At 40.4% G+C, this 12,151-nt stretch overlaps 1 protein-coding gene across 1 annotated transcript in view; it reads left to right on the forward strand.

Annotated features, from left to right (window-relative positions):
- SPTLC2 (serine palmitoyltransferase long chain base subunit 2) overlaps positions 1 to 12,151 on the forward strand; it is a 97,167-nt gene that overhangs the window by 45,516 nt on the left and 39,500 nt on the right. The window contains exon 9 of the mRNA XM_040641602.1: positions 2,015 to 2,141. Within this exon, the coding sequence (XP_040497536.1) occupies positions 2,015 to 2,141 (127 nt within the window). The remainder of the gene's footprint in view (positions 1 to 2,014; positions 2,142 to 12,151) is intronic.

Genomic DNA, 12,151 nt, shown 5'->3' on the forward strand with positions numbered 1-12,151 from the left:
TAAACTACATGCTGCTCTGACATACAGAGCACCCTCTTGTGTGAAAGGACGCACAGTGGTGCTGCCTGTTTGCCACAGTTTTCTTCTGGGTTTGAGTTGTACCCACAGTTTCGCAAAAGTAGTGAGTTTCTAGTGAGAGCCAGTGGGAATAGAAGACCAGTTTCCCTGCCCTTGGCCTCAGATGCATCTTGGGTGATCATAAAGACAGGAAGAAAAAGATAATTTTGCCTGCTCTGGTTTACCATAAGGCGTTGTATTTTTCAATTTAAAAATTGTGTAATGAACTCTGAGGCATTTGAGAATCAATGACGTGTGGTGGAGTGGTTGAACCATGAGACAGAGGCCTAGGTTTGAGTATTTCCCTAATGCTGTGAGCCCCGGGGCAAAGCATTTAACCTTCTGATTTCCTTATCAGTAAAATAGAGAGAATATGCCTAGCTTACAAGATTGTAGTTGAGGGTTGAAAAAATAGTATATGTCCATGCTACAACATGGATGAACTTGAAAGCATTGCGTTAAAGAAGTCAGTCACAAAAGGTCATGTATTATTTCTTTTATGTGATATGTCCAGAACAGGTAATCAGAGACGGAATGTAGGTTAGTAGTTGCCAAGGGCTGAGGGGATGGGTTGAGTGGTAGGTGACTGCTGATGGGTATGAGGTTTCTTTCTGAGATAATGAAATGTTCTAAAATTAGATAGTGGGGTGCCTGGCTGGCTCAGTCGTTAGAACATATGACTCTTGATCCTGGCATCGTGAGTTCAAGTCCCAGGTTGGGTGTGGACCCTACTTTAAAATAAATAAATAAAAATTAAAGAATGAAATTAAATAGTGATGAAAGTTGCACAGCTCTGTTAATACACTAAAGCCACTGTACACCTTAGATAAGTGAGTTATATCTCAATAAAACTTACTGTAAGAAAACTCTCCATAGTATTAATAAAAACACATTGTCAAGTATTTGTATGTGACATGTAGTAGGAGCTCATAAATATTTTTGATTCCTTTTTAAAATTTGATATTGGGAAGCTTAAAGCCTGGACTTTCTCTTAGTAATTGATTGCCTTTTAGAGAAAACTCATTTAGTCAAGTTTGATAGATTTTTACCTCAAATTTTTGTTAATGGGACCAGGCTCACTTTTGGAGAGTTGTTTGCTTTTTGGTAAGATATATTGCTAAACCAAACGACTTAAAATAATACTCTGGGAAATCATTTAGGTGTGGTATAGCTATGCTTTTGTGGCTTTTGTACAGTTTTTAGTGTGTTTGAAGTGATACACTTTTTAGAGTCATGTTTTGTGTCTCCTTGTTGGGTTCTGATACATACGCTACCTTGCACATTTTATTTAAAGATTTAGTGAAGTTAAAAGGAGAGAATAGGAATATACAACTGATTATTTTGGACTCCTTGTAACTGACATATAGAGTTTTTCTTTATTCAGTGAGACGGCTTTCCCGTTCTCATGAAAGACCCAGTGAATTTCTATTTAATTTCTGCCACATTTATATCATTTTATAAATCTCTATGTATCTGGAGGACATTTAAAATACCTTTAAAATTGATGTTAGAGAACTGTCTTTCTCTTACTCGGGAGTGTAAGGATGGGCTTTGCAGGCATAGGGTAATATGCAGATGATATTTTTTGTAATAGTTATAAGTAAATTACTGTATCTAAAAAGCAGTCCAAGCACTTTAATTCAGCACTGTAGATCTGTTTATAATACTAAGTGATATAGTCTCCAAATTTAGAGGGCTTCTTTAAAAACTAGTTTTTCTTTCTTTCATGTTGTGGCGTGTTTAAAAAAGAAAAAGCCTGAGGATGTTGGCTTGTGTCCGACGCAGTTGTTGCTGATAGTATACTGTGACCACGTTGGTGACCTTGCATCTCAGATTAGTGTCCCTCTTCCGGTGCTGTTGAAGGGAGGAAGAGTCTGCTTTCACCTGGAAGGCAGGCAGTGACATTGCAGAGAATTCAAGCTCTCCCTCTAATGCCTTGCTTCTGTGAACTCCCCAGGAGCTGATAGACTATCTGCGAACGCATTCTCATAGTGCAGTGTATGCCACGTCACTGTCGCCACCTGTCGTGGAACAGATTGTCACCTCTATGAAGTGCATCATGGGGCAGGATGGCACAACCCTTGGTAAGTCCCTGTTTTCTTGGAAAATTTCCTCTGCTCAGGAAATGCTAAGCAACCAAACATGCTCTTTTCTTCAGACTTTTTTCCTAAAATGAGGAGTCGGGTATACTAATGAGCAGAACTGGCAGGTGTGTGAGGCCTTGACTGCTGTGGACACTTTTCAGTGTGTTTGATACACATCTGCCCTGAGAACTAGCCTGGCTTGCTTCCTGTGGAATTTTCTTGTCTACAGATGGTGGCGCTTTAATCTTACTGTCTTACCTATCTTCATAAATCTTCGGCGATAAACTGCAGGGTCTTTCCTGAATTGCACAATCTTTTATGAAGATGTAACTCACTGTAGCGATGTCTCGTTCCCATTGTATTTAAAAGCTGCTCTTTGCATGTATTAATGTCCTTGATTTAATGCCTTTTAAAAGAGTTTCTAATTTAACAATAGGTAATAAAAGTCATCCTCAATGTGTTCATTCTGTCTTTGGTGGAATTTGTAGTCCAAACTAGATGCCCTGACATAAACACACTGAAATGAAATAAATAAAATGTGATACTTGCTTTCTCTTTTACTTTTATTCTGCATCACTAGAGGGCAGTGTTGATTGCAGAAAATTAGAACAATTGGGATTTTTGTTTTGTTTTTTCACTTTTAAAAATATTTCCATTGTGAGTATGAGACATACATTAATTTTACGTGTTGCTTTTTAAATGCTTCTAAAATGAGTTTTATTCTTGTCAACGATTTTACACTATCAGCCTTGAGTTCTCCACTCTTCATTTGTATAATATTTTGTGGTAATATTGATTTGATTTACATTGGAAAACAAGTAGGAAGTAGTCTGTCTGATTTTGATGCAAACCTGTTTTCTTAAATCAGAACTTTTTCTTAATATTTTCTTCTGATTTGTGGTATATCCTTATTATCTCTAGTGAGAGATTTTTGGAAATAGATTTTCAAAGTGTTGATCATTTTCAGTTTCATGAATTGATTCCTTGGGGAAGAAAACATTTCATTCACGTTGTGAACACAGCATGGAGCCTTGAGAGTAACCCCCTCTTAAGAGTAGCTACGTGATCTTCTCTCCTTCCTCATGGTGTTATTAGAAATAGTGTGTTTTGATCTGAGATATATACTTATATAGCTAGCAATTATCCAGTTACTTCACATAGATGCATCAGCCTTATTGATTCGGCGTACAGACAGGTGACTAAAGTGAATGGCTAACAGCTGTCAGAGTTAATTTTGGATCATTTCTTTGCCCTGTCCTAGAAAGAACGTGGATCTGTGTGATGTGTGACCTCTGCATAAATGACTTATCTGTGCTAAGTAATGAAATCTAGGCTCTGCTGGTGGTGAGAAAATGAAATGTGGTAATTAGTTACAGGCTTTGGGTTAGCACTCATTTTCCAGTTTATTTATTGGCTCTTGGACCACCCCCAAAGCCTAGTGGTATGATACAACAGCCATCTTATTATGCTCACAGATTCTGCAGGTCAGGAATTCGGTCAGGGCACAGCAGGGATGGCTTCTCTTTGCTCCTTAATATCCGGGACTTGAGCTTGGAAGACCCAAGGCGCCGGGAAGACTTAGATGGCTGGGGGCTGGGATCATCTGGAGGCTTCTTCCCTCTCACGTCACTTGGGCCCGTGTGACTTGAACACTGGGCTCAGCTGAGGCCGTTGACCAGAGCCTCACATGTCCTCCTTATGAGGCATGGGCTCCTCATAGCATGGTGAGTAGGAAACCAGAGGGGACGCTTCAGAGCATACGTTCCCAAATAACCTGCCGAAACCCCATGACCTTTGCTGATTTGTTGTTAAGCAGGTCACTAAGGCCAGTCCAGATTGCAGGGCACAAGAAATCAGACTCCACTTCAAGTGCTAAGTGGGTCCAAGAATTTGTGGCCATTTTTACAACTTGCCACTACCAGCGTTTATATATTTTAAAAATTGCTCTCTAAAACTTTTAATTAGTGTAGGCAAACTGCTTTTGGCTACATTGCTTCTCTGCCAAAATAGAGGATAATAAGAATGTAGCCAAAAGTAGAGGTAAGTACCATCTTTCTTAAATCTGGCTACCTGATCCTAATTAAATTTAGCCTGATTTCTTTTAGATTTGAGTGTGTACGGTAGTGCTTATTTTTATGGCATCATTTAATGCATCTTTTTATTGTCCTTGTAGTGGAAAGAAAGTGTGAATCAAGCAGCAGTCCTTTGTGCCTTAAGGTGACCTTTAAAAAGAGGTATCTGCAATTAATTTACCTGAGTATGAGTTGATAGTAGAAGTGGCCTACCCTGAGTGAAACTTAATCTTTTATGTTCAAGACATTGAATTTCATTCATTCCACAAACATTGAGTATCTCACTCTCTGTTAGACTCTGAATCAGAATCCATAGGAAATGGGCGTACAAACAGATGGTTTGAGAGGAATATGTACTTGGGGAGTATTGGAGATGCAGAGGATAGTGGCTTGTTGTATTAGTCCCGGAGAGTACTGTAACATAGAAAAATTGAAGTTTCATTAATCACTTTACCAAATACTTGCCCGCTAGGTGCTATTGCTAGACACTCGTGACTCATCAAGAATGAAACACCCCAAGGGTGCCTGGGTGGCTCAGTCGTTAAGTGTCTGCCTTCGACTCAGGTCGTGATCCCAGGGTCCTGGGATGGAGCCCCGCGTCCTGGGATGGAGACCTGCCTCAGGCTCCCTGCTCAGCGGGAAGCCTGCTTCTCCCTCCCTTTGCTTGTGTTCCCTCTCTCGCTGTGTCTCTCTCTCTGCCAAATAAATAAAATCTTAAAAGAAAAAAAAGAAAGAAAGAAAAAGAAAGAAAGAAACACCCCAAAGTTTTTCCGTAATGGGGTTTCTAGTGAGGGAAGTAAATTATACAGTGTGCTAGAAAATAAGTACCCTGGGAAAAAGGGAAGTAGGGAAGATGAGTGGTCACGGGTTCTGGGGACCCAGTTTGCAATTTTAAATAAGGTGGTCGTTGAGAAGGTAAGACTTTAGCAAGAATTTGGAGAAGGTGAGGATTTGGCCCTGAAAATCCAGGGATAAAACGGCCTAGAGATGGAGGCCACTCTGTGTTCAGGAACCGCGAGGAGACCACTGTGGCCTGAACATAATAGGACAGGTAGAGGGATTGTGGGTGAGTGAGTGGGGAAGGGTAGAGGTGCGAAGGATGGCAGTTCTGACAGGGGGGCAGACTTGTCTCATGAGGGGTGTTAGGGTGACACCAAAAAGCACAGACATACTGGTTCTCTTGCCCGAAAATCACATTCAGATTCTTGTTTAGTATCGAATTCACAGTCCTGTGAACCCGTGGGCTGCTTAATGCTGGCAGGCTTCTGGCATGCATCAGACAGGTTATGAATGTTATTGGTCCTTCATATTTTATGAAAAGGTACAGAAAATAATGTACTCATGATCCCATATTTTAATGTTACTATCTCACCCCGTTTATCTCACTTTTTAAAAAGAAAAAGATAGCTAAAGCTCCCTTTAGTGTCCCTTCTTGATTCTGTTTCTCTCACCCCTTCCCCAGAGATACCAGTATTCTGAAATTGTCTCTTTCTGTACTTTTCTACTTGTACTGTGACCGTATCCATATAGTGTCGGTATCCCCCACTGTTTGAAGGCTCACTGTTTGCTATGATGACGTGCAGAAATGCTTAAGAGATTTAACTGTCTGAATCAAAACCTGCTGTAATAAATGTCATGTGCACACCACTAAAGGTGTTCTCAGTTGTGCACGAGCCTGGGGACGAGGCTGTGGAGCGCACTTCAGGTGTGTTTTTGCTCTTTTCCTGATAGGACCCAGTCTCCCGTCCACTTGAGTTATTAAATGTGTTGTGCAATCTCTCTGTCATCTTCCCCACGTTACTAGTGAAAATGTCCTGTGACATGCAGAAAAACCTATGAAAAAAGTAGGTGAGCAGAAGAGGCCCACAGATGTCCCTGCATTTGCAGAAAATGTGGGAGTGCTGACGCTCATTGAGACAAGGGAACGCCTGCCTGGGAATATAACTCATGACTCCATATTTCGCAGCATCACTGAGTCGGACACGCAAGAGTACTTCAGTCGCCTCAGGGTTAAAATAGGTCATTGGTATTATAGATGCTATCTATTTTATGGAAATTCTTGGTAGGTTATTATGCAGATATTTAAGAGTGTTACGTGGCTTGGGAAAAAAATTGTTTGGAGTTTTGGATGAACCAGGAACATGTGATTTTTTTCTATTTTTGAATGATGTAATATACCTGATGTTCTGGTACCTGAACATTCACACTGTAACACACTTTTAGGAACAGACTGGATTCCAATAATGAGGACCGTCTGTGTTGCTTTGTGTGTGTGGTTTGGTTTTGTTTTGTTTTTTAAGATTTTATTTGTTTATTAGAGAGAGCATGAGCAGGAGGAGGAGCAGAGGGAGAGGGAGAAGCAGACTCCCCGCTGAGCAGGGAGCCCCCCACGGGACTCGACCCCAGGACCCTGAGATCATGACCTGAGCCGAAGTCAGACACTTAACTGACGGAGCCACCCAGACGCTCCTGTTGTTTTGTGTTTTTAAATGTTACACAAGTTGGTCATATTCAGGAAGTTTTTCCACAACTTATTTTATTTGCTTAATATTATTTGTTTGCATTATCCCTGTTGAGTGTGAGGTTCTTACTCATTCGTTTTCACTGTTGTGTAATACTCCACTGAGCGTTACCACAGCTTGTGTGTTCATTACTCTGTTGATGGACATTTAGATTGTTAGCTCTTTTTAACTGTTGCTACATAGTACCGCAGTGATAATCCTTACGTGGGTCTCCTTTGCTGAGATAATTTTGCCTGTATCCTGTGGCTGAGATTCTTCATCTCACAGTGATAGAGGTTTCCAGGTTCTTTCAGAAGTCCTTAGCAGTGTAGTCTCCCGTTCTAGTATGAAAGTTAGAGTTTCTCCATTTCCATGCCTTTTTAGGTATTGTCAGTCCCTTTAATTTCAGCGAACGTGATCTGTGTGAAACACAATCTTATTGTAGTTTTTATTTCCATTTTCCTGATTAGTAGTCAGATTGGTCGTTCATTTAGATGGGTATTTTTAGTTCTTCATGTTTTCTGGATAATAATTCTTTATCACTGTTGTCTCCCAAACTGAGAGACATGGCTTTTCTTTAAATCTTGTTTATAATATTATGCTTTATAAAAGTTTTCCCTTTTAATATGTTAGAATTTACATGTCTTTTACCATATGGACAGTGTTTTTGTGCCTTAAACAATCTTCTCTTTTGTCTGTGTCAAATATATCTTCTGCAAGTGTTTATTGCTTTCTTCTACTGTTTTGTATCAGTGAATGAATTAATTGGTGGTATGTGTTTCTGTATGGTTGAGTGTGTGAGAGAGAGAGAGAGTTATTTTAGGGGTATTTTTCAGTTTCATCTTGGATTATCTAGGCTTTCTAGAACCATACATTTTAATACTGCACTGTTTTTCAGTTTTTATATTTTGAAGAAATTTGCCTGGAAGGAATCAGGTTTACATCTGAGCTGCACCCATATTTCTGTCTTTGAATTTCCATAGTGCTGTGGATTGAAAATGGGGGGAGCTGAAATGAAAGGCTGTGTCTTTTGTAATACCCTTTTTCTCCCAAAAGCCCTATTTTACAACGTTATAATGTCACAAATTTATAATTTTGTCTCACAGAGCCCTTGTTTAATGTTTCAACACAATGTTGGGGCGCCTCGGTGGCTCAGTCATTGGGTGTCCGCCTTTGGCTCAGGTCATGATCCCAGTGTTCTGGGATCGAGCCCCACATTGGGCTCCCTGCTTGGCGGGAGGCCTGCTTCTCCCTCTCCCACTCCCCCTGCTTGTGTTCCCTCTCTTGCTGCCTCTCTCTCTGTCAAATAAATAAATAAAATCTTTAAAAAAAAAATAATGTTTGAACACAATGTTTTGTCTAAAGTGCGTATGCAAGTCAATCAGTAGACTTAACTGCTAGATGTTACAGTTGGTGTCCGGTCCTAAAATATCAAACATATAATGAAATCTCTAAGCCTTACCTTTTCATTATAATTTTGACTGTCTCAAGTATTGTGTGTTACTCGATTTTGATTTTTTTCTTCATAACTGATGTGCAGCTACAGCACAGTACCAATGAGCATATAAAGTTTATTATTGCTGCATTCAGAATGTCTAATAATTTTTGGTTTTGTGAAGTTTCTGAGTCCTGTGTTAAATTTTTTAAAGATTTATTTATTTATTTTTGGAAAAGAGAGAACACCCATGGGGAGTGGTGGAGGGTGGGGGGAGGGAGAGAGAATCCAAGCAGACTCCATGCTGAGCACTGAGGTCGACACAGGGCTCTATCTCAGGACCCTGAAATCATGACCTGAGCTGAAATCAAGAGTTGGATGCTTAACTGACCGCGCCACGCAGGCGCTGCTGAGTCCTGTGTGATATTATTAGTGTTCACACTTTATTTTGTCCCTTTAGCAAACAAGTTTGGTAATACAAAGATGAAATGGAATAAAGTATTAGAATAATACTGTTACAGAAAGAGGGAGACTTTCCCAAAAATGAACTTTCAGTTAATAGGCAGTGTTATGGGGCAGTAACTCCGAAAGCTTGTTGGCCAGGTGACACAGATCATCAACCAGTAGCCATGGGATGTCACTGTATAATGTGAAAGCTCACTAACCCTTCATGTAGTTTTTCCAGGTCGGTGTCAGCTCCCCTGTTAGGACCCTTGTCTTGCTCCTCCATTGCATCTTTTTTTTTTTTAAGATCTTATTTATTTATTTGACAGAAAAAGAGCACAAGCAGGGGGAACAGCAGTCAGAGGGAGAGGGAGAAGCAGGATCACCGAGCAGGGAGCCCAATTCAGGGCTCAATCCCAGGACCCTAGGATCATGACCTGAGCCGAAGGCAGACACTTGACTGAGCCACCCAGGCGCCCCTCCTTTGCATCTTAAATAGTGCCTGTGTCAGGAACTTAAGAGTCAGTAATTGTTTGTTTGACTTGATTATTCACAAAACTGTTATCTGTCTTCCCAAAGTAGAATAACTCCACGAAAACATGGAGTTTTGGCTATCTTGTTCACTTTGTTGCTTCTGTTTAAAACGTGTTTGGCACATAGTAGGCATGCAGTAGATGCTTGGTAGATGGTTAAATGAATAATACTTTGGTGGCTTGAAGAGAGGCATTCTAACCTATGATTTAGTCCCTTATTATATTGTTTGTGTTCTTAAATGCTGAGGGCTTAAGAAATTTATATACCCAAGAGGATAAGATCCTTCATTCACTCATATAGGATTATTCTTGAATTGAAGCCTCATGTATACTGACCAACGTTCTTAGAATTATAGGACTTGGGAAAAAATATATGAGATTTAAGATTAATAATTTAGTTTTAAAAACATAAATGTATCTTTGATTTGATGCTGTTACTGATTTTCTCTTAGTGGGATAAAGCTTCATACTTTGATGGTACAGATGGTTTGGCCTTTGCTCTCCCTAACCAGGTCCTTTTGTAACCAGAAGCAACCATTCGTAAGCTCGCTTTCAAAGCCCGGAAAGCATTTGTTCCATTCTAACTGGCAGGTGTATCTCATCAGTAAAAAAGAAATGGAGCCTATGAATCATTGGAGGAACATTATAAATCAGATTAGGATAGAGAAGCTAAACTTAGTTTCTTATAAATAGGATTTATGTAACTATAAAACAGATTAGACTTGAATTAAAATATAAATATTTGCTTATCATTAAATATTCCAGTTCGGTTTTAAAGTTGTCCACTAACATCTATTCTATTTTAAGCAAAGATACGACCCATGTCAGAATGTAGGATTTATGACGCTGTATGTTTTCACAGGGGCTGCTGTTCTCTCTCCAGTTACGGGCTTAGTACGATTTTTCTCTTTTTTCCCTTCCAAGCCAGAGTTAGTGGATCAGAAATAGTTGTTTTGTAATGATAATATGGTGAGCTATGAAATGGTGAACAACTAGTTCGTCTTCATTTAAGATGAAATCAAAACTAAAATGTGACTTGAATTATTAGGGGTTAAAAAAAGAGAAGTCACTTAGCTTTGACACCTGGAAGACTTTCTTTTGTTTAATACAAGTGGGGTAAAATAATCACGATATTACTACTTTTAATTAGTTGCTAGTTTGTAGGGTCAGTTACAGGTACAGCATGTAAAGTTTAGCAGTGGCTATAAACCAGATATAAATAACAAAAACCTTGACAGTGTAAGCAGTGCAGACAGGAGGTGTGGAAAGGGGATAAAGGAAGGTGAGGGGCATGGAAGTGTATCCGTTTCTGTCATGTACTTGGTGGAGAGTCAGTCGTTACTATCTTGTTTATAAATCAGCACAGTTTGAAGTTAAGGAATCCTCTTTAGGTTTATGAAGGTGGCTGGCCACTAGAATTAAAAATAATAATATGACAAAGCTTGGTGGTGATTAGTCGAAGGGACATGGAAAGTAGCAGGAGCACAGCTGCCTGACCACACCACCATGTAGGGTTGCGGAAGGAGAAGCAGAGGGTAAGTGTATGCAGCACTGCAGTGCTAGCTGTCAGAAGTGCCGGAAGGAGAACCTGGCGCTGCTTCTTGGGATGGGAATGGAGGTGGCTGGCGGAAGCGGGGAGGGGGGACTTAGGTACTTCGTATTTAATATTCTGTACTGCTGGAATTTTATTTTGCCATATGAGTATGTTACTTTTATGAGTAAGACTGTTTTGTTATCAGATTCCATACTACATGAATAACTTCTATGGAAATAGATCTTGCTTAAAATATGATTGAAAGTAACGCTTAAACATATACACAAATATTACATGGTTGATTGTTAAGAAACAATCAATCTTTTCTTTTCTTTTTTTTTTTTTGTGGGAAGATGTGTTGCTCTGTGGTGAGCAGAGTGTAGAGCCTTCAGGAAAGCTGCCGCACGCAAGAGAAGTTGAGATCCATCCCCAACCCTACTTTGTAGGCACCCCCTTTTCTTCCTCCCGGCCTTCCCCACATTCTCCCTCCAGTTCCTATCCTTTTCCTGAGGAAGAGAAGGACATGCCACTAGATTGATGAGTAGACCTTGAAAGGCATCTTACCTCAGAACCGAAAGGAGGGAACAGTGGATGGGAAGTGCTGCCAGCGTGCTTGTTCATTGAGTGGACATACGGACTTAGAACAGGCTGGAGAGCAGAAAAACTGACACCAAGGAAATTCTGACAAATTCCACTAGACATTTGAGATTCTAGCTTTCACACACACACACACACACACACACACACACACACATCCATCCAGTAATGGGAATTTAGCTGTAAGATCTATTTATGAGTCAAGGCAAAATATGTCTGAGCAAAGAAACTAAAATTGTGCTTTTCCATTTTCCAGAGCTGTAATTGGCTGTATTTTATTTGTGGCCAAAGATGTAATTAATAACATGCACAGCACCCAGCTTAGTGTCTGACATCCGGTAGCCTTTTGATAAATTTGCTGAATGAATGAATGAAGGCACACATGATCCATAACTGTTAGAAAATGGGTGGGTTCTTAAAGTATGGCACAAAATAAATAGGTGCATTTTACTAGGTAAATTTAAAAATGATGACAAGTGGGGCGCCTGGGTGGCTGGGCTGGTTAAGCATCTGCCTTTGGCTCAGGTCATGATCCCAGGGTCCTGGGATGGAGGTGCCCTGTATCCTCAGGCTGCCTGCTCAGCAAGGAGTCTGCTTCTCCCTCTGCCCCTCCCTCCTGCTCACGTGCACAGGCTCTCTCAAATAAATAAATAAAATCTTTTTTAAAAATGACAGGTAGGGGCGCCTGGGTGGCACAGCGGTTGGGCATCTGCCTTCGGCTCAGGGCGTGATCCCAGCGTTGCGGGATCGAGCCCCACATCAGGCTCCTCCACTATGAGCCTGCTTCTTCCTCTCCCACTCCCCCTGCTTGTGTTCCCTCTCTGCTGGCTGTCTCTATCTCTGTCAAATAAATAAATAAAATCTTAAAAAAAAATAAATAAAAATGACAGGTAA

Source organism: Ursus maritimus, unplaced genomic scaffold, assembly GCF_017311325.1.
Source record: "Ursus maritimus isolate PB19 unplaced genomic scaffold, ASM1731132v1 scaffold_25, whole genome shotgun sequence".
NCBI classification, from domain to species: Eukaryota; Metazoa; Chordata; class Mammalia; order Carnivora; family Ursidae; genus Ursus; species Ursus maritimus.